Source organism: Macrotis lagotis, chromosome 7 (genome assembly GCF_037893015.1).
Source record: "Macrotis lagotis isolate mMagLag1 chromosome 7, bilby.v1.9.chrom.fasta, whole genome shotgun sequence".
Taxonomy (NCBI): domain Eukaryota; kingdom Metazoa; phylum Chordata; class Mammalia; order Peramelemorphia; family Peramelidae; genus Macrotis; species Macrotis lagotis.
In genome coordinates this window covers 151,368,161-151,394,077 of record NC_133664.1, presented here as the reverse complement: position 1 = coordinate 151,394,077, position 25,917 = coordinate 151,368,161, and the positions used below count along the sequence as shown (strand labels likewise).

The 25,917-nt window shown below is 37.1% G+C and overlaps 1 protein-coding gene across 1 annotated transcript in view; it reads left to right on the top strand.

Annotated features, from left to right (window-relative positions):
- DUS4L (dihydrouridine synthase 4 like) overlaps nucleotides 1-25,489 on the top strand; it is a 131,952-nt gene extending 106,463 nt beyond the window's left edge. The window contains exons 12-13 of the mRNA XM_074193938.1: nucleotides 17,458-17,558; nucleotides 19,947-25,489. Of these exons, the coding sequence (XP_074050039.1) occupies nucleotides 17,458-17,558; nucleotides 19,947-19,985 (140 nt within the window). The 3' untranslated portion in view covers nucleotides 19,986-25,489. The remainder of the gene's footprint in view (nucleotides 1-17,457; nucleotides 17,559-19,946) is intronic.
- Nucleotides 25,490-25,917: the final 428 nt, after the last annotated feature.

Below are 25,917 nucleotides of genomic sequence, written 5' to 3'. Positions count from 1 at the left end.
TCTTAGATTCCTCATCTGAATAGATCAGGTGCGTATAAGTTAAGTGATCTTCCCACACAGCTAGGAATCTTCCTGAATCCAAACTCAATATTTGTCTAGGATATCACCTCTTATAGTGAAACATTCAGCTTTTGAGTTCTGCCTCTGACATTTTCTTAGTTGTGCAACTCTGGACAAGTCAAGACCTTTCTGAGTCCATATCTTCATCTGTCCAGTGGGGTTAGTAATAATAGGGTAGTTATGAGGCACAAATGAGATAATTTACATATTTTGTAATCCATGAAACATGAGCAGCAGTTATGATTATGAGTCTTCCCTTTCCCACTTCCCTAAGAAAAGATATCATTACCATCTACCTCGCCTGTTGCTCTCATCTCCTAACAGGTCTTCCTACCTCTGATTCTCCCTCTACCAATTTATTTTTCAGGTCATCACTAGGATAATATTTCATGTGCATAGGTCTGGTCAAGTCACTGCTCTGCTCAGAATTCTTATGTAGCTTCCCCCTCCACCTCCCACTTAGTGAAGATGGAAAGATGAAAATCCTTTAGTCTGCTACTGTGTTGTTTCCAGCCATATTTTTTATACCACATTTTTCCATCTCTTACTCCTTTAATGCCCCTTTTGCTACCATGAATCATCTTGGGCCTTCAGTTATAAGTGATTTTTTTTTCAGTATGTGCTATGTTAACAAGCATCAATTAAACAGCTACAATATGCCAGATCCCAGTGCTTTTACAAATATTGATTTGATCCTCACAGCAACCCAACCCAATGGTAGTATCACTGTTTACTCATGGCTAACTCTTTGTGATCCCGTTTGGGGTTTTCTAAACAAAGATCCCGAATGGTTTGCCATGTACTTCTGCAACTCATTTTGCAGATGAGAAAACTGAGGTAAACAGTAATAAGTGACTTGCCCACGGTCATGCTGCTAATAAATGTCTGAGGCCAGATTTGGACTCAGAAGAGTTTTCCTGTTAACACCTAACACTGTAGCACTGTCCACTATGTCACCTAGCTGCCCCCACAACCATCTGCCGCAGGTGCTCTTAATATCCCTGTTTTACAGATGAGAAAACTGGGACAGGCAGAGGTTAAATAACTTGCCCAGAGTCACAAGTAACAAGTGTCTGAAATCTGATTGGAATTCAGATCTACTTGACTTCAGGCCCAAGGATCTCTTCATTGCATCACTTCACTGCCCCTGTGGGCCAACTGCAGTTCTAGATTCTAGAGATACATAGAAACAAAACAGCCTTTGCCTTCAAGGAGCTTATATTCTTTCGAGAGATATATATATATATATATATATATATATATATATATATATATATATATATATATATATATATATAAAATAGTGATTATTCTGTAGAGGGTTTTTCATTGTTTCAAGAATTCGACAGGAAGCTACCTTAAGGTTAGCATTTTCCCTTAAACATGTAGCATTAAGCAAGTGGCTTAGATGAAATTACTTGCCCAAAATCACACTATATTATGTGTCAGAGTGGAACTTGAACCCAAATCTTCCTGGATATAAGATCAACTCTCACTCCACCCATATAAGTAAGTAAACATAAGGTAGTGGGTTTTGGGAGTTTGGAAGTTGGAGTGCTAGAGTTCTGGGGATTCACAAAAGACCTTTTGTAGAAGGTGACTCTTGAGAATTCTAATAGGCAGAGGTGAGGAAGCAATTCTATCCTAGGGATAAAGGGACAGAGCAACAAAGAAGGGAGATGGAATATCATGTATAAAGAATAACAAAAAGACCCATTTGACTGGACTATAGGGTGTGTCTAGATCTAGAAAGATAGTGGAGCCAGATTGCAAAGAAATTGAAAAGCCAAACAGTATATTCTAGTGGCATTCAGGAACCATTAGAGAGTTTTTTTGAGCAGAGTGTCATGGTCAAAACTGCTTTAAGAGTATCACTTTTGGGGATTTCTAGGTGGCGCAGTAGATAGCGCACCAGCCCTAGAATCAGGAGGACCTGAGTCCAAATCCGGCCTCAGACACTTAATAATTACCTAGCTGTGTGGCCTTGGGCAAGCCACTTAACCCCATTGCCTTGCAAAAAAAAAAGCATCACTTTTGCAGCTATGTGGATTACAGAGGCAAAAGATTTGAGATGAGAACTATTAGCTTGTCAAGATTAAAAAAGGTGATGAGGACCTGAACTAAGATTATGGTGGTTAGAATGAAGAAAAAGAAACAGCTATAAGAGGGGGACAGAAAATAAGTATGAAGTAAATGAGGATCTCTTGAGGTTTTTTTGGGGGGGATTAGTTTTTGCAAGGCAGTGGGGGTTAAGTGGCTTGCCCAAGGCCATACAGCTAGGTAATTATTATGTGTCTGAGGCCGGATTTGGACTCAGGTCCTCCTGACTCCAGGGCCGGTGCTTTATCTACTGTGCCACCTAGCTGCCTGGATCTCTTGAGTTTTAAATATGCTTGAGTTGAATGATGAGGATGGTCTCCAATGAAGAAGAAAAGTTAAGTTTGATTTGGGAGGAAAGTTGAGTCCTAATTCAGACATGCTGAGTTTGTAATGCCTGTGAGATCTCTAGTTGGATATGTACAGTAGGCAGCTTGTGTGGGATTGGTGCTCAGGAGAAAAACTCAATCTGAATGCATACATTTAATAGTTTATAAAATAGTGGATTTATACCAAGCGAACTCTAAAGTTACCTTGAAATTCTAAGTATGTGAGCTTGATGATCACTACTTCAAGACCTCCGTGACACTTCCTTTTCTACATGTCTGTCTTCCAGTTTTAAGTTCCTTGAAGGCAGGCAACAATGTCTTATGTAAACTTTGTTTTTTCCTCAGTTCTCATTATATTTACACACAGAAGGTTGAATTGAGTCATGTTATAAGAACCCACAATTCCTTTCTGTTTTGTCATTCATAGGCATTTTTCTGGGAATGGATTTGGGTGGTATTATTTGCTCTTGAAGTGGCATGACATAGCTGTAACTTGAGTCTTTTTTTCCATGAAAACATTGCAACAGTGGTCTGCTCTGTGAATCTCAGATATCCTTAGTGTTTTGTTTTGTTTTTTGATTAAAGTTATGGTTGTTTCAAGGTGCAACCAAAGTAACAAGATCAGATGACCATAGTAACATGTCCTTGTTAGTTACAGCAGATCTGGGAATGGGCTTTTCTGCAAAAGTGAATTTTTCCAATTAATTGAAACTTTGTATGCCAAAACTGTCTTAACCATATTTGATTTGTATTTCCTAAAGGAATTTGTTTGCCTAGCATTTGTATAAGCAGCTAATTGATGTACTGACTGGTGCATTGGATATAGAGTCAGGAAGACTGAAGTTCAGATATGACCACAGACTCTTAGATAGCTTTGTGACCCCAAGCAAATCACAAAATCTCTGTCAACCTCAGATTTTTCATCTGTGAGATGGGGATAATAATAAAACCTATCTCCAAGGATTGTTGTGACATAATGCAATATATATAAATAATGCAATATATGTAAATTTGTGAGTTTGCAAATCTTAATCATTAGTTTATCATTGTTTCCTGTGTCTGCTTTTTACAGGTTTTCAAACTGCTGGATTATGCTTTTTATTTTGAATAATGTTCTTGCTTTTATCAATTTTATCAAGATCTGCCTGATTTTCAGGTCTAATACAAATCTGAACTTGGAAAATAGATTATCAAGTTTGTTAGTGCTGTGTCTAAAATTTAAAAGTAAATGATATTTATACGAGGGCTCTTCTATGAATTGAGAACATAATCTTTAATGCTTGAACTTTGTGATATGTGTTCAGGCTATTTCAAGGTCTTTTTAGCTTAGATCTTAATTTGGGCCTTTGTCAAATATCTATAGTTGCTAGGTAAACAGCCTAGTAAATGTGGTGTCACTAAATTATTTAACTTAATGTTCATTTTTTAGTTAATGTCATCGTACTCCTTAATTGATAAGAAAATGAGAACATGCCGATTTAAATCTAAACAATTTTATAGGGAAAAACAAAGTATTTGCTTTGAATAACGAAATATACAAGGGGTGGAAATTTTACTGATTTGCACAAAGACCATATGGTCATCATTGTGGAGTTGAAAATGGACCTTGATCATCCAGCTTAAACACCTTCATTTTACAACCGAGAAAATTGAAGCCCTGAGAGGTTCAGTGCCCTGGCCTAGGTTAAACTCATAGTAAGTCATAGAACTAGGATTTCAACTCAAGTCATCTGACTTCAGATCAAATGCTTTTCCCACAGTACCACAGGTCTTTTGTGTAGAGTCCATTGAAAAGTGTTCAATTCTAGAAAAACACCTCCCCTGCTTACAGGCAGAACTCTGGGCTAGCTCCATTCTATGGGCAATCAACTTAACAGCCAAGACCATGCAAGCTTGTCCAGTATTCCTGCTAAATAGAGCTCATGTAAGAAAATGACCCTTTTTTTTTTAAAACTTGGGGAAGGCATTATTATAGGATGATAGAAGTATGTTTAGACCTAGAAGGAATCTGAGAAACCTCCTCCTGAGCTTAACACATGAGGAAGGGAAACCTTTGAGAAGTTTGAATGACTTGCCCAGAGTCACATGCTCTGTGAGTGTTTAAGACAAGATTTGAACCTCAGTCTTCCTAATTCCAGGATCAGACCTCTTGTGTGCTACACCATGTTCCATAAGATACAGGAGTGCTCTTTGTTTAAAATGTCACAGATTAATTACACAGATATTAATTAAAAGACTGTAAAAAGATTTCCATCCCTTGAGCTCATCTATGTATTGTATAGCACAGAGGTTGGTAACCTTCTAAGGAAGATCTTTTTTTTAAGACTACTAGTCTTGGGGCGGCTAGGTGGCACAGTGGATAGAGCACCGGCCCTGGAGTCAGGAGTACCTGAGTTCAAATGTGGCCTCAGACACTTAATAATTACCTAGCTGTGTGGCCTTGGGCAAGCCACTTAACCTCATTGCCTTGCAAAAAACCTAAAATAAAAAAAACTACTAATCTTACATGTACACATTCATGAATGTATGTATTTGTACTTCTTATTCATACCAGAAATGAAGGGCAACATGGCAATTATGGATAAAGGAAAAGTTGACCTCAGAGCCAAAAAGACCTGAGGCCAAGCCTTGTCTCTTACATATACTGGCTTGGTGAAACTGGGCAAATCCCTTACCCTCTCAGGGCCTTGAGCTACTGGTCTTAAATAAGGCTGCTTCCATTGATGGAGTTTTTCCATCCTAGAGGTCTTTATACAAAATGATATCAAAGATAAAGTCTCTATCCCTACCAGTGACTAAATTAAATGGAATAACACAAATGTTCTAATTATACAATGAGAAAGCATGGAAAGCTAAAGGCTAATGTCTGTGCCACTGAATCACCAGTATATATGAAGCTGGTGTAAAATATCACTGGACAAGACATTTATTTCTAAGAAATACTGTGAAGCATATGGGATCTTATCAGTTATGAGTATTCCTTCCCTTGATGCAGATTGCAACTCATCAAAACTTTCTCATCCTGTGTTCTTTGTCCTTAATAGAGAATCATTTAGGTGTTTCCTAAAACCCTAACAGACTTGCAGAGGGCTTTACCACCATCCCGTCATTTGATCTTCAAAACAATCTTATGAAATAGCTATTACTGGTTCCTGATTGACCTTGGATAAGAAATTTAACCTTCTTGGGCCTCAGTTTTTGCTTGTGTAAAACAAAGAATTTAGACTAGATGACGTCTGAGGTCTATTCCAGTTCTGTATCAGTGATCCTTTAGTCATCCCCATTTTAGAGAGGAGGAAGCTGAGGGTAAAATGTATCTCCCCTGTGCTAAAGCATGGTAAGAGGCAGAACTCAAACCTAGGACTTTCCTGATGATATGTAACCCAGTCTTCTTTATAGCACTCCATGCATCTTCAAAGGAGGGAGTATGGTAACAAAGAGGTAATACTAACTCCAGATGCCAGAGAGAGCTGATGGAACTTCGCAGTTCCGTATTGAAACACGACAACTTGTCTTTTCAAGTCCATTGTTTTCTCATTTTAGCAAAATCCAGAAGAAAAGATAAAATGTCTAAGACAATAAAAGATCTTTCTGGTCATTTAAGTAATAATGATTGACTTCAAGGTGCATTATGATAATATTCCCTAACTAGGTTTTCTTTGTCTTTCTTTTTAAATAGCCCTAGAGAAGTAATAGAAGGGTGTTAGCAATACAGACCTTAAGAAAAACAGTTTAGGAAATACCAGTTCTAACTCAAGTAATTCCGAGATGTTTTCCAGAGTAAAGCATCTTACTTTATTTTTTTAATTATAAAGATTTTATTATTTGAGTTTTACAATTTTTCCCCCTCTTCCCTCCCACGGAAGGCAATTTGCCAGTATTTATATTGTTTCCATGGTATACATTGATCCAAATTGAATGTGATGAGAGATAAATCATATCCTTAAGGAGGAAACATAAAGTATAAGAGATAGCAAGGTCAGACAATAAGGTATCAGTTTTTTTTCCCCAAAAATTCAAGGTAGTAGTCCTTGGTGTCTGTTCAAACTCCTCAGTTCTTTCTCTGGATACAGATGGTATTCTCCATCACAGATACCCCAAATTAACCCTGATTGTTGCAACTGATGGAATGAGCAAGTCCATCAAGGTTTATTATCACCCCCATGTTGCTGTTAGGGTGTACAGTGTTTTTCTTGTTCTGCTCTTCTCACTCAGCATCAGTTCATGCAAATCTCTCCAGGCTTCCCTGAATTCCCATCTCTCCTGCTTTCTAATAGAACAATAGTTCTATGACATACATATACCACAATTTGCTAAGCCAGCATCTTACTTTATATAAATAATCACACAACTCAGGCAGCTAGGTGGTGCAGTGGATAGAGCACTGGAGGAGGACTTGATTTTAAATTCAGACTAAGACACTTAACCCCATTGCCTTTCAAAACAAACAATAATCACACAGTTGTGGAGGAGAGAGCATCTTTTTACATGAATCTTGAAGAGTTCAAATGAAGCTTCATAATAACAAGTATTGTTCTTTTCTTTTTAAGACAGGCAACTGGAGTGATGGGATGGGAAATATGATACAGGTTCTACAATGAAATGTAGACAGTTGCTCTTGGATTATTGCTTTATCCTTTAGCTCAGGCTGCCACAAACTGAGGTTTTCATTTTTTCATTCCAAAACACTGTAATCTTAACCAATGCCCATTCATTGCTCTACCTCTCCTCATCTCTAGTTTTGTAGTTTTTAACAATGTTCATAACCATAAATTCTTCACAGTCATTGCAGTTCCCATTCTTCTCCCCCACCGACTTTTGTCAACATTCCAGCATGAATTGCCTAGAAAAAATAAACAACATTCCACTGTTGCATACTTAATTCAAGTCACCAAACATTATTAAGTGTGACTGTGTGCAAGGCACTCTGTCTTCAATAACTTAGCTCAGAAAGGGGGTTCTAAGAACTGTAATGAATTGTTTATCCATACTTTGGGGGTAGAATTTGAGTGACACATGGATGTCTCCTTTTAAAAACTTTGTACATATTATGAAGGATGATAGAATGTTGGCCCTCAAAGGGATGAAAAATTTTCTCATTCAACAGTCTCATTTTATAGTCTATTAAACTGAGACAGAGACATATATGTTCCCATCTCTGAAAATTGATGGCCATTTTTTAATGACTTCTTTTCTTTTCTTTTCTATGTTTTTGCAAGGCAGACGGGGTTAAGTGGCTTGCCCAAGGGCACACAGCTACATAATTATTATTAAGTGTCTGAGGCCAGATTTGAACTCAAGTACTCTTGACTCCAGGGCAGGTGCTCTATCCACTGCGCCACCTAGCTGCCCCAATGTCATCTTTTCTAAAGTTTTTCCTTATTTCTTACATCATCGTTTTCCCAAGTATACCTCCTCATATAACAAATAATATTTGTCCTAAAAGCATGTGCTTCATTGGAGTCAGGGGTATCTCCTCATATCTCTTTAAGTAGGCCCTATTTGAACATTATAATTTTACTACATTTATTTGATGTTTTGGTATTTGGTCATTAATTCCATTTAATATACTTCCTCTGCCATATATATATATATATATATATATATATATATATATATATATATATATATATATACACACACATATATATATGTCTGTACTTCTCTTTATTATTCTAACACATTTCTTACAGCATGGTAATATTCCATTACATTAGTTTACCACCATTTTTTTAGCACTCCCCAGTTGATTGGTATCTACTTTGTTTCCAACTCTTAAAAGAGTTGCTATAATTATTTTGATGTTTATGGGGACTTCTGATATTTTCCTTTGAATTGGAATTTGGTTCAAAGGAGTGGACATCTTAGTCACTTTATCTACATAATTTCAAATTGCTTTCCAAAATGATTGTATTATTTTACAGTTCCACCAACAGTGCATTATTTTGCTCTCATTCCACAATTCCTCCAATAGTGACTATTACCATTTTTTTGCCATCTTTCCCAGTTTGCAGTGTGACCTCAAGTTTGTTTTGATTTGCATTTCTTATTTTATTAGTGATTCTGAGCTTTTTTTCATATGATTTATGAATACTTTATAATTTTTTTTCCAAACTATTTTTTCTCCTCTTCGACCACCTCTCTCTTGGGTATGTATATTAGTTTCATCTATACTTATTAATTATTTATATACTTTGGATACTAACTGTTCTCAGAGAAATTTTATACAAAGATGTTTTTTCGATTCAATCAATTTTCCTTTTTCTCATAGGTTTATTACTGTGTATAAAAGCTTTGCAATTTCAAGTATTCAGTTTTCAGTTTTATCTTCTGCCAATGCCTCTAACTCTTACTTGGTTAAAAATATATCTCCTACATATAATTGTGAGAGGTAAAGGATCTATTTCTCTTCTAATTTTTTCCTAGTATGATATTAAGATCAAATATTCATGTATTATGTATATGGCAAAAAGTTTGTCTAATCTGCCAGACTACTTTAGTTTTCTCAGCAGTTTTAATCAAATTGAGAGTTTTTCCTATAAATATATGCTTTTCACTTTATTAAACACTTAAGTTATTGAGTTCTATTGTTTCTGATTCTCCCTCATCTATTCTGTTAAAATGATCTGTCCTTTCTATTTTCTAACCAATGCCAGATGGTTGTGATGACAGCAGCAGTCACCAAATACAGTTTGAGGTTTGGAATGCTATCCCTCCCCCCCACCTTCTTTACTACTTCTTTTTTTTTTACAATTTTTTTTTTTAGGTTTTTGCAAGGCAAATGGGGTTAAGTGGCTTGCCTAAGACCACACAGCTGGGTAATTATTAAGTGTCTGAGACCGCATTTGAACCCAGGTACTCCTGACTCCAAGGCTGGTGCTTTATCTACTATGCCATCTAGCCACCCCTTTACTACTTCTTTTCATCATTTCCTCTGATAATCTAAATCGTTTTTCCACAGATTATATTATTATTTTATCAAGTTCTATAAAACATTCCTTTGATAACTTGATTTAGCATAGCTTTAAGACTAAATTAATTTGGGCCATATTTTTACTGTATTGGCACAGCCTAATAACCTTGAACACTAAATATTACTTACTAATTTAGATTGTTCTTTATTTCTTTAAGGAGTTCTTTTTAGTTGAATCTATACAAGTCTTTAATGTGCTGTGGTAGATCCACAGATCTCTTATGATTGTTGCAGTTATTTGAATGGAAATTTTCTTTCTGTTATGAGCTTCTTGTGTTTTCTTATTATCATATAGAAATGTTAATTTTTGAGAATTTTTGGTAACCAGAAAATTTTGCTGATTTCCTAAGGGAGTCCTCTCACCCTGCTCCCTTTGATGGTTCATTTGTAACTAGAATTATTTCCTTTTCTAAGATTGGAATATTTGAAATCTCTGACTGGATTTGTGATAGTTTAGTATTTTATGTTTTTGAGAATTTTCCTTTTTGTGTGTGTGTTCTCAGTTTTGCTAGCATATTCACTGCATACTATGTTCTGGTTATTTTTATTTCATTTGGTTTTGTGTTGATTTCACTTTTTTCATTTGCTGTTCTATTGATCTTATTTTCTACTCTTTTCACATTAGCTAAGAGTATATCAGTTTTGTTGGGGGTTTTTCCCTCAAAGAACCAACTTTTAGTGGGGGTGAGTTTTTTTTTTCTCATTTCAATGCTGGAGATACAAAAACAACCAATAAATAGTCCCTGCTCCCTAGGAGTTTATAATCTATATTGCAATTAACTTTTGGGATCCTATGGGAAATTCCCTTAAGTTCAAGAAAGCTTTTCTAATACATACCATCTTTGAGAATATATAAAATCATGGATGCATAAATTTTAAAGCTGGAAGAGAACTCAGAGAATAACTAGTCTAGCTCCCTTTTTTAATAGTTGAAGGAATCTTAATGCCCGAGTGCTGAAGGGATTCTCAATTCCAACTTTCTCCTGCATTACACTGTCTCAGTAAAATTCAAATAAAACTACAATTTATATTCTTTACTAATCAAAAAAGAGCCACTTTGTGGCTGTCTTATAAATGTGACTTTCTTCTAGGCAAGTAGAAGAAATTAAAGAAAAACTCAGAGAATGCTTATAAATAAATAACAAAAAATCAAAGACATTCCCAATTAGCGCAAGCACTGAATCCCTTGAAATGGTTACATGTGTTTGAATTCACAGTATTCAAAGTTATAGTTATGTCAAATGTGGTATTAGAAAATTTTTTTAATTTAATATTTATTCTCATTTTGTACAATGTTTTTTATACATTAATAAAATATTCTTGTTTAAGAATAAACAAAATACCCCCTCCCCCAAAAAACATAGACTCATTTGAGCAATAAAATAAAAGGGAGAGGAAAAACATTAAAATTAAAAATAATCATAGTAATAATTGTAGGTATGGCCAGGTAGCACAGGGGACGGAGCACTAGCCCTGGAGCCAGGAGCACCCAAGCCCATATCTGGCCCATATCCAGCCCCATATACCCAACAATCACCCAGCTGTGTGACATGTAGGCCACCCCAACCCCACTGACCTGCATAAACCAAAAGAAAAAGAAAAAAAGACCTAAAATAAAATAGTAATAATAGTAGAGGCGGCTGGGTGGGGGACAGAGCACTGGTCCACATCCGGCCTCAGACACCCAATTTTTACTCTGCTATGCGGCCCCAGGCAGGCCACCCAGCCGCATTTGCCCTGCACCCCCCCAAAAAAAAAATAATAATAAAAAATGTGCTTCAGTCTGTGTTCCAACACCAACAACTCTGTCGCGGGTGAATCACATTCTTTATGGTAAGTCCATCACAAAAGTTACTTCCATATTTTTCCACCATTGCCAGTGTTGATTGCAACTCCCTCCTTTCGTATTTCTCTACTACCATGCACTATATTTTCTCTCTCCTTTCACTCTGACTCTGCTGTAGGATAGCTGAGTGGCACAGCAGACAGATCTCTGGCCCTGGGGCCAAGAGGCCCTGAGCCCCCATACCACCCCTTAGGCCCAGCATCCACCTGGCCCTATGGTCCCGGACAGGCCATCCAATCTCAGCCCCTTGCAAGAAGTACAAAAGAAAATGTGTCATATCAGACCACTCTCCCCGCCATGGTCCATCCTCTCCTCCTTTATTCACATCCCCCCCCCTTCCCCCTGTCCCCCCCTCTCCTTCTTACTCCAGTTGTCTTTACCCCATTGAGTATATTTGCTGTTTCCTCTCCTAGCCACGTCTGATGAGAGCAAAGATTCCCTCATTCCCCCTTGCCTTCCCCCCTTCCATATCATTGCAATAGCTCATTGTAATAAAGAAAAATCTTATATGAACTATCTTGGCCTATCCCCCCCCCCCTTTTTCTTTCTCCCATTACATTTCCCTTTTTTCTATTGACTCCATTTTTACACCATATTTTATCTTCAAATTCAGCTTTCTCCTGTGCTTCATCTATAAAATCTCCTTCTACCTACTCTATTAACTGAGAAGGTTCGTATGAGTATTATCAGTGTCATTTTTCTATGCAGGAATACATGCAGTTCTTCATCATTAAGTCCCTCATATTTTCCCCCTCCTCCAATCTCTGTGCTTCACCTGAGTCCTGTATTTGAAGATCAAACCTTCTGTTCAGCTCTGGCCATTCCATTTGAAATTCCCCTGGTTCATTGAAAGTCCATCTTTTTCCCTGGAAGTGGACATTCAGCCTTGCTGGGTAGTTCATTCTTGGCTGCATTCTAAGCTCTTTTTTTGCCTTCCAGTATATTATATCCCAAGCCCTATGAGCTTCCAATGTAGTTGCTGCTAAGTCCTGGGTGATCCTGACTGCAGCTCCATGATATTTGAATTGTGTCCTTCTGGCTGCTTGTAATATTTTCTCTTTGACTTGGGAGTTCTGGAACTTGGCTATAATATTCCTGGGGGTTGGTTTTTTGAGATCTTTTTCTCGGGGGGATTGGTGGATTCTCTCCATTTCTATTTTGCCCTCTGCTTCTAGAATATCAGGGCAGTTTTCCTGTAGTAATTCTTTGAAAATGATGTCAAGGCTCTTTTCCTGATCATGACTTTCAGGTATTCCAATAATTTTTACTTTCCTAAATCTGTTTTCCATGTCTGTTGTTTTTTCAATAAGATGTTTCACATTTTCTTCTAATTTTTCATTCTTTTGGTTTTGAAGTATTGATTCCTGATTTCTGGTAAATTCATCAATCTCCCTGAGTTCTATTCTTTGTCTGAAGGATTTGTTCTCAGAGAGTTTTCTTATCTCTTTTTCCATCTGGCCAATTCTGCTTTTTAAAGCATTCTTCTCCCCAATAACTTTTTGAACTGTTTTAGCCATTTGACCTAAGCTGGTTTTTAGCATGCTATTTTCTTCAGCATTTTTTTGGATTTCCTTGACTAGGCTGCTGACTTCATTTTCATGTTTTTCCTGCATCTCTCTCCTTTCTTTTCCCAGTTTTTCTTCCAACTCCCTCATTTGATTTTCAAAGTCTTTTTTGGCTCTGTCATAGCCTTAGCCCAATTTCTGTTTTTCTTGGAGTCTTTAGATGCAGGAGCTTGTGCTTCCTCATCTTCAGACTGAGTGTTTTGATCCTTCTTCAGCTTACAGGCAAAATATTTCTCAATGGTGTTCCTCTTGTTTCTCTGCTTGTTCATTTTCCTAGACTTAGCCTGTTTTGGGGTGCTTCCTGAGCTTTTGGGACACTCCCACAAGGGTCTCAGTGTGTGAAGCGCCCCCCTCTGCTACGGGGCCGAGGTAGGGGGGCCGCTGCTGTTCTTTGGGAGGGCCTAGACTGCGTTCAGCATCTGAATGTGGTCAGAACCCCAGATTCCTGTTCCAGGGGCAGAGGACAGAGCTTGGCAGTCTCTCTCCCTTCACTCCCCTCCCTAGGTTCAATGGGCTCACACCCTGGGGACTCCTGCTTACCTGGACTGCCTTGGCCAGGCTCCTTGCTGTGTGCCCTGAGGGCTGGGTTTTACCTGCTCTCTCTGGCAGAGGTCCCCCGCTGTTCCCCCAGTTTGTGCCCGGTGCTCCCTAGGAGTAGGTCAGGAAACTCCCCCACTGCTGTGAGCCTGGCTCCCAGCACCCTGAGGCTGCCTCCAGGAGGCTGAAGTTCTTTCGCTCTGATGGGCCACCCCTCCAACCCTGGGGAGCAGAGCCTTTCTGCTCTTTTCCAGGTTACCTTGAGTAGGAGAACTGCCTCACTGGGTCCCTCTGTGGGTTCTGTCTCTCAAAAGTTTAGTTAGAGTCCTTAGTTTAAAAGTTTTATGAGAGAGCGCCTAAGACAGGATCCTCTCTTGTCACCATCTTGGCTCTGCCCCCCAAAAATTTTCATAAATAAAATAGTTGTAGCCCTGGCTTAATATCTATCCCTAAAGGACAATAGTTATAAAATGTTATAAAAGTATGTTAAAGACTCACTGTAAATAATGTCTTCCATTTCCTGGAAGAACTTAGTCATTTATATATACATATACATCTATACATAATGAGCCAAACCTTCTAACTGCACACACAACATCTTTCAAATTAGTTAGGTGCTTTGGAAGGGACATGAATGCTATTATTCTTACTTGGGTATCATTTTTTTCTTCTGCAATTATAGCACTACTTCATCTGGCCTAGAAGGACTGCTGTGCCTATCAAGTATCATTTTCTCAATAACTAGTTGTATCCCATTGGTTTTGCACAATGACTCTCAGTTCCTACAAAGCAAATCCCATCATACCATCCTTATTTCATAGATGGAAAAAATGAAATCAATAGAAATTCAAGACATCATCTTGGATCTTCTTATCTAATAACTTTTATTTTCTACACGATACTGATTCTAAAATAGTATAACAGATTTAAATTAAAAACAAACAGCTTCCACTGTCAAATAACATGCCTATATAATCCCATACTCTCACAGAAGGTGGTTCCAGAAGGCAATAGAAAGAATCTGGTAGGAGAAATTATGGTGTTTTTTTTTTTTCACAAAGCAAGAGGCAGAGAAAAGACTGGGAAATACTCCAAGAAGCTCTTAGACAATAACAGCCTACCCTCATTGGAGAGAATTCAATAAGATAGTAATCATTAGGTTTATTTATATCTCCTAAAATTAAAGCAAAATGAGAAAGACCAGTTCATATTCCCTGCTGGAGAAATTAGAGACAAAAAGCATTTGCCTCCATGTGTTTTTATACTGCCCCATGCCAGGAATGTCCAAAAAAGCCCAATAATATCAACCAACATCCTTTGAGTTTTTATTGCATGCACAGTATTTCAGGAAGTCCTTGGACATCATTCTACTACTACTACCAGTACTAATGATAATAGTAAAAAATAGTAAAAGTCCTTAAGCTGTTTGGGATCCAGGATCACTTTGGTAGAACATAAGACCCTATGGACCACTTTCAACACCTACTCTCGTGCTTTTTAAAAGAAGAGAAAGAGGGGTGGCTAGATGGCGTAGTGGATAAAGCACCGGCCCTGGAGTTAGGAGTACCTGGGTTCAAATCCAGTCTCAGACACTTAATAATGAGAGAGAGAGAGAGAGAGAGAATAAAAACCTGCACAGTTATGAGAACATGGATCAATGAGTCATATTATCTGAAGTTTGAATATGGAAATCTAGTGTATAAGAGTCTCCAAGAATTCAATGGATAGATGTAATATTTCATTGCTATGGACATTCTCTTCAGCCATAGAGATCACAACCCATCTATCCTGAGTGCATAGGTTCAGTCTCACATGCTGGGGACTTTACTTGAGTTCTCACACTTTTTTTCCCCCAAGCTTATTTCCAACACAATGGAAAGAATGTAGGATTCAATTCAGCAAACATGAACTGCCTACTATGTGCTAGATCTTGGATTAGGTATTAGGAATGCAAAGACCAAAAATACCCTAAAGGAGCTTATAGTCTACTGGTAGAAAATAACATGTACAGAGATAAATACATACAAAACAGATAAATACAGCAACATTTCATTGAGGGAGACTAATAATTGAAGGAAGCAAATAAAATGTCATTTGAGCAAGACTTGAAGAAGTCTAGCTTCTTTAGAGATGGGATACAAGAGAGCTTCTACACCTCAGGTCTTGAGTGTCTTCTACTCAAACCTTTTTAAAGCCCCTACTGTGAGCAAGACCCTCAATGCTGAAGATACTAAGATTTGAAAATCTGCAATAACAATCTTTGTTTTCAGGGAGTTTGTCATCTAGCGAATAGCTCTGAACCATGGGACATTATTTGGTTGATCCTTAGATGTCCCAAGAAGTGTTAAAAGTATCAGTAGCTTGTTTATAGTCCATTAGAGAAGCTAGGTGGCACACTGACTAGAGCAGCAGGACTGGAGTCAGGAAGGCTCATCTTGCTGAGTTCAAATATGGCCACAGATATTTCTTGTCTATGTGACTCTGGGCAAGTCACTTAACCCTGTTCACCTCAGTTTCCTCATCTGTAAAATGAATTGGAGAAGAAAATGGCTAACTGCTTTACTATCTTTGCCAAGAAAACCCCAAATGAGGTCATGAAGAATTGGACATGGCTAATAACAAGTGAACCATTTATAATCATTTGCCTATTGTTCCCCAGTTCATTGTGTGTTCCACTATGTTAGGGACTGTTTTTTATCTTTCTTTGTATCATCAGTGCTTGGCTCATTGGTTGTTCAATTGTGTCTTCATGACCCTGGGAACCATATCAAGCCAAGATATTCTAAGTGGGTTTTCTTAGCAAAGATACTCTAGTAATTTCTCCAGTGGATTAAGGTAAAAAGGGGTTAAGTAACTTGTCCAGAATCATATGACTAGTGAGTGTCTGAAGTCAGATTTGAACTCTGGTCTTTCTGACTCCAGGCCCAGGGCTCTATCCATTGAACTATCCAACTGCCTGCCTTGGCACAAAGTAGGCCCTTAATAAATGCAAATTTACTAACTGACTTACTAATATTTATAACTTCTGGTGACATAAGGCAACTGTTAGCATGCAAAGTGAACCTGTAACCCATTTCATCATACATCATACTCTTTTCCCTTAAATTCTAAAATGCATTGTAATTTGCATGAGTTATATATGACACTATATTAACATTTGGAATTTCTGAGAATTTAATCTATAGAATATTTCTTGCAAGTATTTCATAAGGGAAATGGTTTGAACATGAGCTTTTTTTATTTTTCCACACCCACCTTGTTCCCATTCTCTTCCTCCTTATGATTTGCATATTAAACCACTTCTGTCCAACAAAGTGTTGACTTGAAGTTTCCTCATACATTTCTTGGTTTCTATCCAGGTTCATTGCTTCTAATTTATTTCTGTTGATCTTCAGGAAACACAAGCTAAAAATGTACTTAGGTTCCTTGTGGTTAAGCCTGAAAGTATCATGTAGATCCTTTATTAGACATCAGTATGGAATAGATGCCAAGCAGCATGAAGTAACATCTAGAGAACTTGAATCAGGAAAACCTGGATTGGGTTAGTTCCTCTCTCTCTCTCTTACACCTACTAGCAGGGGAACTGTGAGCAAGTCACTTAAACCTCATAGTGCTGAGCAAGCCAGAACTTCCCACACTTTTTGATCTCAGGACCCTTTTTACACTCTTAAAAATTATTAAGAACCCCACAGAGATTTTGTTTATATCAATATAAAATTAGAACTAAAAATGTTTTAATATTATTTAAAAAAAACGTTTTGAGTTTAGAGATCCTCAGAAATCCCTAGGCCGCACTTTGAAAAGCTTCAGCCCTGAGCCTATCAATAATAACAAGTTGCACATCAGTAAGGCATTTACACGTGGACAAGACTCCATACCAATGAATTTAACAAGTCTGAAAAAATAAACAGAAAGTGTGAGTCTTTGGCATTATGGAAATCCAAGATCTCAATCATTCTGTTCATTTTATAGTACTTGACTTTATTTTTTCTTTCTGAGAAATTTCCAGGAAAAAACCCTCTTCATCAATTCTCTCTTAATTTTTTTCAGCCCTTACTAAGGCCCACAGTGAAGTGTCAGCAATGAAGAAGCAATCTGAGAGTCTTTCAAAGGAATATGACCGCCTTTTAAAAGAGCACACACAACTTCAGGTATGTAAGACTGTTATAATGATAATTGCCAAAGTCCAACCTTCTTCCATTTGCTTTCCCCAGATCCAAAAAGATAGATTTAAACATTATAAAAAAAAGTCCATTCCAGGGCAATTTCTTCCAAGCAAATACTAAAGACTTCCTGGAAAATTCAAAATTCCTGTGGTAAAATTTACTGAATAAAGAATGAAAATATCAGAAAGAAGAAAGTTGTTTCTGTTGATAATCTGACTTGAAGTGTTTGCCCCAAAGGGTAAAAAAACCCTCTTTGGATCTTAGATTTCTGAAAGTAATGTTACTATCCAAAGTTTAGATTAGACTAAATATTCTTTAGCCATCTGATTCCTGTGCTATCTGGCTCCTATGCTATTTCACAATATAAAATTTCAATAATCTTATTCTCATTTAAGAGTTCATTTAGACTTCATCTAGTGAGGACCCTTTTTCTCAAATGTGACCTTTTACTTTTTGCCTGGACACCCGATGAGGAACAAACTAAGGAATAGAAGCTGATCCATTGTTAGTCATTATCTTTTCAATAACAGCTTACAAGGGTTTGCTTCTATTGGGCAAACTTCTCCTTGACTTAGGGCCTTCTAGTGAAATCTTTCATTGCTGGCAGGTCAACAAGGCCTTTTGTTGTTTTTTATGTAGCCATGCCAGTTGCAACAAAGTGACCGTGTTGTTGGGAGAAAAAAAAGCTTTAGACTAAGGAAGGAACAAATTAATTTACTGTAAATGAATCCCTAGTTTTTCCTCTTTTCAGTCCCTTAGGATTTCCCCTTTATCTTTTCCACTGTTGGCACCACAAAAATAGGAGAAAATGACCCCTTCAAAATTTTTTCCTTGTTTGTCTTTTCTTTCTACCCACTGACTGTCTGACTTTGAGCAGTGTAGGTTCACATCCCCTGTGGAGCTCTGCCAACATTCAGAGTTCACTTTAAAAACCAGACCAGAATGTAGTTTTTGTTTAAATGGGTTTGTGTTTCATTACTATTCAGTGCTTATTTTGTTGGTTTGATTGCGTATTAAGGGAACTTTTATACCGAAATGAAAGTAGAGCTTTGTGGCTCAGTGTTACTTCTTGTAGCTGAATGGTTAGTCAGTCAGCATTGATTATGCACCTGCTGTATGCCTGAAACCCCTGGCTCCTTGATTGTGGAGCTCTGAAGTGCTAAGGAGCAGTCTTCTTGAAAAACTCTGGCAAGGGAATAAGCATTTGTTAAGTTCCTATTGTGGGCTGCACACTATACCCTCAGCTAAATAGACACCACCTCACAATGACCCTAGCTCTAGATCTACATTTCAAAGTTGTGAAAACTGGGAAAGAGATGAAGTGACTTATCCAGAGTCACACAACCAAGTAGATGTCTGAGGCGGGATCTGGACTTGAGACCCCAGGGTTCAACCCTCAGAACCACCTCGCTGTCTTTGTATCAGGCTGGAGATACAATTATAGTCAAAAAGCTTAGTCCTGACCTCTAGGTGCTTATATTCTTTTGCGGAAAGAGAGCAAAGAACCAGAAGCACAGGCTGGGAGAGAATGAGGCCTCATTTGGCCTGACCCTCCCTCCTCCTTAGGGATTCACCAAAGGGAAAAAGGAAGTCTGCATGGCCCCAAGCCAGACCAACAAGATTGGAGTTGCCTCTATATTCAGAGATTTAGAAAAAGAGTAGATAGTTTTCTCTTCTGGTGAGTATAAGCGGTTGAAATGCTTAATCTTCCTTTTTTATTACGAATCTACTCTGGGGCAGCTAGGTGGCATAGTGGATAAAAGCACAGGCCTTGGAGTCAGGAGTACCTGGGTTCAAAATCAGTCTCAGACACTTAATAATTACCTAGCTGTGTGGCTTTGGGCAAGCCACTTAACCCCATTTGCTTTGAAAAAAATCTAAGAAAAAAAAAGAATCTACTCTTAACAAGAAATTTGAGAGACAAAAAAAAAACATTTCTCCCCACCCTAACTTATTTTCCTGGAAAAATTCTTCTGATTGTGTTTGTAGTAGTAGTGATGTAAAAAAAAACCCTCTTTTCATCTAGAATTAATGCAAACTCGGCCAAAATAATCAGTGATTGGAATTTTAAAAATGAAATCTGAAAGAGCACTTTTGTCCTGAAACACTTTGCCAAGTAAGTCTTCCATATAATAAACTAATGAACTATGCTGTGAACATTTGTAAGCCTTCTTTAAACAAATAATACTAATAGTCATTGCTTTCAGATTTCATTTCTTTTTTCTTTTATACCTCTGTTACTTCCAAAGGGTCAAGAGAAATAACCTTTTAAAAAAAAAGGAAAAATTCCTTTTTGATACGACTGTAATTTTTAAGTCTTTGGTGTATTTTAATTGTATTAGTTGTATCTTAGTTGTATTTTTCTTTTTGCAGGAAATTTTAGCAAAGAGTGAAAAGAAAAAAGACCTCTGAAAGAAGATTGGATGTGGTAGATTGATGCCTTCTGTATTGAGGTGGTGAATTGATTTAAGATGTTTGGTCTTTGTGGCCTTTAAAATGAAATACTAAGAAACGATGCACTGTTCAGTCCTAGCCAATCATAGCACTTGAATGCCATATATGTATCCTGTATTGGAATGGTGACGTTAATAATGTATGCTATCTTTGGTTGTGTGTCAGATCTACTGTGAAATCTTAAAAACAATCATTACATACCATTAAGTACCACTGGTGTTCTATTTTCTCTTTTTCCTGACAAAAGAAAGGAAAAAGGTATCAATAATTTTCATTATCTGACTGAGATTTAAGTTATATGGGCCTAGACTTAAAAAACATTGATGTTATATCAGTGAAGACAAGAATGCATTTAACTAAATTATTATTGCAGTTGCAATTTAGAAATGGTATTTAATATCAGGAAGGAAATGTTTTTCACAAGGAGAGTAGAAAAGGCAATCTTCATCAGCCATTATGTTTTTTATATGCTGGAATCTGGAAAAAAAATCTATAAAACACGAGTCTGAAGTTATTTTTTAAATTAATAACATCGTAGACCATATTTGCACATTGGCTATATTGACAGCTATGTTTTGCTCACCTGGTTACTGCATGAGCTTGGTTGTTTTCTTAGGAATTTCAGTTGTTAAACAATTAATAAAAAGTTTGGCTTCTCACAGCTTCTCTGTGGCAAGTTTTACATCTCTTGCTGTTAACTACAGTAACATTGAATCTGCTCTTTTAATAATAAAATTCTTAAAGGAGAATATTAATATATAACTTGCCCACAACAATTTTTTTTCATGGTTTTACAGTGCTGTTTTGCAATTATACCTCAATAGATATGCATTGGCTTTACAAACATTCTGAGAAGTTTTTAAATTTCACAAGGTAAATATTAAATATTATTTTTCCATTTGAATCTTTATTTAGCATTTCCTTTGAAACTGTGTACTAATTGTTTTATCGTATTAATAAAAGGCTTTTTTAGGAATGGATTCCAATGTCTTCATGAAAGCAAACCTTATCTCAGAACTTGTACTTTGAAAGAAAAATGAAAAATAAGAGCATGAAAAAGAGAAGGAATAATTACAACATTTTTAGTGGTTACTTTTCTTCCATGATGGTTTAATGCAGACACCAACATCATTTTTTTGCTTAAAAAAATGAAATAAATGAGCAAATATACTGGCATTTTTTCAGGTTAAAAATCCAACAGATACTGCTAGGAAATATAAATGTAGGAGACATTTAACAAAGATGAGTAATGGGACCAGACCCATATGGACTGACACTACCACAAATAACACGGAAAGGAAATACTGAAAAGGGGAAGAACAGAATGAAATGACAACTCAGTGAGCAAGCAAACAAATATCAGTGTGACATCTATATAAGCAAATATATAATTATAAAGTATTTGGTGTCCTCTCATGCTGGATAAAAATCAGCACTGGTAATAGCCCATAAAATATGTGTGGTAAGAAATTAAACATTCTTTTCTTTACTGTTTGTCATTTAGCGTTCTATTTTTATATGAATTTTTAAAATATTTTGATATGATTTCTATTTTATGAATTTGACTCAGTGAGCAATTATTAATGCTAAACTGGGCAAAACTCTATATAGAAGATTCAAAAATAAATAAGAGTGTGTGTGTGTGTGTGTGTGTGTGTGTGTGTGTGTGTGTGTGTGTGTGGTGTGTGTGTGTATTCTAGTAATGGAAGATGAGATATACTATGTTTTACCATCACCTCTTAGATATGATAATTTCATAAAATATGTACAAAGTATTAGAGTAGAAAAGAAAGGTCCCTTCAGGTGAGAAAAGGGTGGGGTAGGATAAAGAGTTTCTAAAGACTCCACAGAGCAAGCTTTATTTGTTGTAAAAACTTTGATAATTACCAAGAACCCCATAATCTTTCATTATCAAACTTTCAGAAACTTTTATTATCAAGTTTTTTTCCCCAAGTATTTCCCTTCCCATTAAGAAGTCATGTTAAAATTATAAATAATTACATTTTATGTGTTCCTTGATGATTTGAGGTACCATTAATTTGGGGATATATAATCTTGATTCTAGAGAATTTTTTCTGAGGGAAAAGAAAAAAAACTATGTATATATTTGGAAGATAAAAGATCACCACCTCCTGTGTTTTACAAACTTTCACAATTCTTTTAATTCTCTGCTTCTGCTTCATTGGAACTACAATTATAAATTCATCACATCAGTTCTTCTATTGGATAGCTAGAAATATCCAGCAGGCACACATCTATGGAAACTATTGACACCTCCCAGGCACCATCCACAAGTATGGTGAAAATCAGTGGTGAGGGGATGTACAGCCCCAATTTGATATTTTCTTGAATGGGATCAGGGAAGGGAAAGTGAGGGAATATGGATTTATAAAGCACTGTGTGCCAGTGTTTTTACAAGTGTTATCTCATGATCATTTTTATTGTTTTTTAATTGTTATTATTCCCCTTTTTACCAGCTCATGTTGTAAACCACTTGTTGATAGGGATTGTGATGTGCTGTAAAAAAGAATAGTCCAGTGCCTTTGACAGTCCCTAGTAGGCACATAACCAGTGTTTCTAGATTATTAGAGGAAGCTTATTTCTTCTATAAATGTTTGTCTTGATCAATCTTTTCCTTAAATGAGGGCATTGGGTAATTATTTAACCAATTCTTCTTGAACCAGAACCTCAATTAATTGGTCTCCTTTGGAGATTATTTTCCACAGAATCACATCTGTTATAAAGGACTTCTAGAAACTAGGCCCTGGATACTTTGATTTCCTGGTGTGCCACTTGGTCTCAATGACTTTTGGAGCACCATTTCCTGGAACAATACCACAATTGGCTCTGCATTTTTATTGACAGTAGTCTGGATTTGGGCTTTCAGTATTACACCCAAAGTGGCACATCAAGTGTTAGAATGAAGCTGCCAATGTGCAAAGCAAAAAACATTTTCTAATCCCCATATGTGGCACCCTTTTAGTCCTAGGTTTAGTAAAATCAAATAGCACAAGCAGAAGTTACAAAGGAGCATCACAGATTCATTTTCTATTCATAATAGCTTAGCACTATGGAAACTAATGCAGCCCTAGGACTTTTATGGTGATGAACTTTGTTCTTGCCTTTTTCAACCTGGACTAACCTCAAAATATATGTCCAGTAAATAGTATATTCTCTTGCTCTCAAAAAAACAGAAGGAAAGCACTTCAAGCAATCTGGCACTTCTGAAAATTCACATACACCCAAAGTCAAAAGGGGAAAAATTGGCAGCAAGAATAGCTTTTGTCAGGCCTCTGCTAGCTACAAAAAATGCTGTAATATTCAGTCTAGGTTTAGTTGTTAACCTCAGAGGCATTGAGAGAATATAGTGGGTAGAAACCTGGTCTAGAGACAGGAAGATGTCAGGTCAGAACCAGCCTCCAACCCATTAGTTGTGTGATCCTGGGCAAGTCATTTGTTTGCCTCAGTTTCCTGGCATGTAATAGGCACTATGTAAATACTTAATTCCTTTACCCTCAGTCCTGTTCTATGTTAAGAGTATCTCATCCTATAAGTCCTCTCAATCCCCCAAAACAGCCAGATTTTTGGACAGTCATCTTGTTTCCACCTTCAGGGAAGATGGGAAAGAACAGGATTACTGGGGTTTGGAGGCAAGGATGAATTTAGGGGTTAAAAACCTGCCAGTTGAGGAGCAGTGGAGATTTGAGAAAGTAGATCTTTTCCTCCTTCCTTCCCTCTAGTTCTTTAAAAAGGTTCAACAATCTCTATTCCCATATTTCTTTTTCTGGGTAATGGGAGCAAACTGCAGGCCCTTATGGTTTGATTATTTATCCCTGTTATTTGTGTCAAATAATTTTCTAGATATAGTTTGAAATATTCATACCACTTCTGAATATCTTAAGTAAAAGGCAAAAAAGATGACATGGTATAATAAGGTACCAACCTTGGAGTTCAAAAGACGTAGTTTGGGATTCTGCTGCTGAGCCTCTAATTGCATGACTTGGGATACATCATTGACCTGTGTGCCAGGCAATTCCCTTAGTTGAAAAATATGAATATTTTCTGTGGGGAGATATGACAAGATATCACAGTTGTGAATCACCACCCTCTCAAAAAAAAGGTTAAAGATGGAATTATCAATCATCTCATATAACTCAAAACGCCCAACGCACATCCTTACTAGAAAAAATAGCTCACCCTTTCCTTTAACAAATAATTGTTTTGATCATAGCCAAAGAATACTGGTTGCTGGGAAGGAAATAAAAGTCTAGATAATACATTGTTCCTTCTCACCTGAGGCTTATAGCCTAATAGAAAAATGTGCAGATAGTACAATATTGTCCAAAGGCATTTACAAATCTGCATTTAGTGGCTTAGTTTATAAGGGTGAATTTCAAATTTTCTTATTTTAAATACATTGAATTATGCTTAATTTTTAAAATATTAACTTGGGCGGTAGTTTTCTTAATGTGTATTTTTTGTAACAATTGTCTTTTAATAAAAAGATGACTTGGAAAGCAAAATTCAACAGAATGAAAAAGAAATCTCTTAAAATTGTTATAGTGTTTGCATGTGTTTTTAGTGTGACTGATTCATGGTAGATGAGTTTATGAACTCATGAAAAGGACAAAAGAAGAATATAAATGTAAGAAGATGGAAGATCATCTAGATATTTTCCATGTCACTCCTATACTTTTCCACAGCTCCACACCCTATAAAGCCTATAAAGCCAGAGTTTTTTACTCTGTACAAAATAATTTAATAGAGTGAAAGAAGACTATTAAGGAGAGAGTAATCATGAGGGTAAGTCATGGTTTGGACTACTTGATCCTTTCTTCTCTAGGTATCATATAGGAAGGGTTGCCATTCTACCACAGTGGGTGAAGTTTGACCTGTCCTCAATCAGGAAGAGAAGGAAAAATAGAGGATAGGCATTCCATTTAAATCCCCATTGAGTCATCACTCTCTCCTTAGAGGATTAAGTGCCCTTAATGCTAAATCACCAATGAATATTGGAAACACTAAAGAGCTTTGTCATCCCTAAAGCTCTCAAGTTTTTAAACAGAATGGACATGAAAGCTCTACAAATACTCTCTGCAACCACCACCACCACCCCCATCACACAGAACACATAATATATAAAACAAATATAAGGTAATTTTTAAGAGAAAGCACTGACCTTCAGAAGCATCAGGAAAGGCTTTTGTCCACAAGAATTTATACTACCTCTGCCTGAAAACTGAGTTTATTATGTTTCTAAAACTTGTCACTTCAGACAAGCCACCAAATATTGCTGAAAAGGAAAAGCAAAAGGTAAACTGTTGTATCCATCAAGTTCATTTTTTTTGTCAGCCTTGGGGACCTTGTTAACCTAGAGATTTTGAACTTAGGTCTAACATAGATAGCCATTTAGGACATGCCTCTTTTTGTCTTATAATATCTAGGGAAATAGAAGGGGCAGCTGGGTGGTGCAGTGGATAGAGTACTGATCTTGGAGTCAGGAGGATGGAAGTTGGAATCCAGCCTCTGACACTTGCCACTTGCCAGCTGTGTGACCATGGACAAGTCACTGAACCCTGATTGCCTGGCATCCAGGGCTGTCTCCAGTCAACCTGATTCTTATCCGGTCACTGGACCCAGATGGCTCTGGAGGAGAAAGTGAGGTTGGTGACTTAGCACAATGCACTCCCCTCAAATCCAGTTCTCATGGTTGTCATTGGCTTCACCTCCCTGATGTCATATTCTTTGAAAATGAAGAACAGGGGGCAGCTAGGTGGCAGTGGATAAAGCACGGGCCTTGGAGTCAGGAGTATCTGGGTTCAAATCCGGTCTCAGATATTTAATAATTACCTAGCTGTGTGGCCTTGGGCAAGCCACTTAACCTCATTAC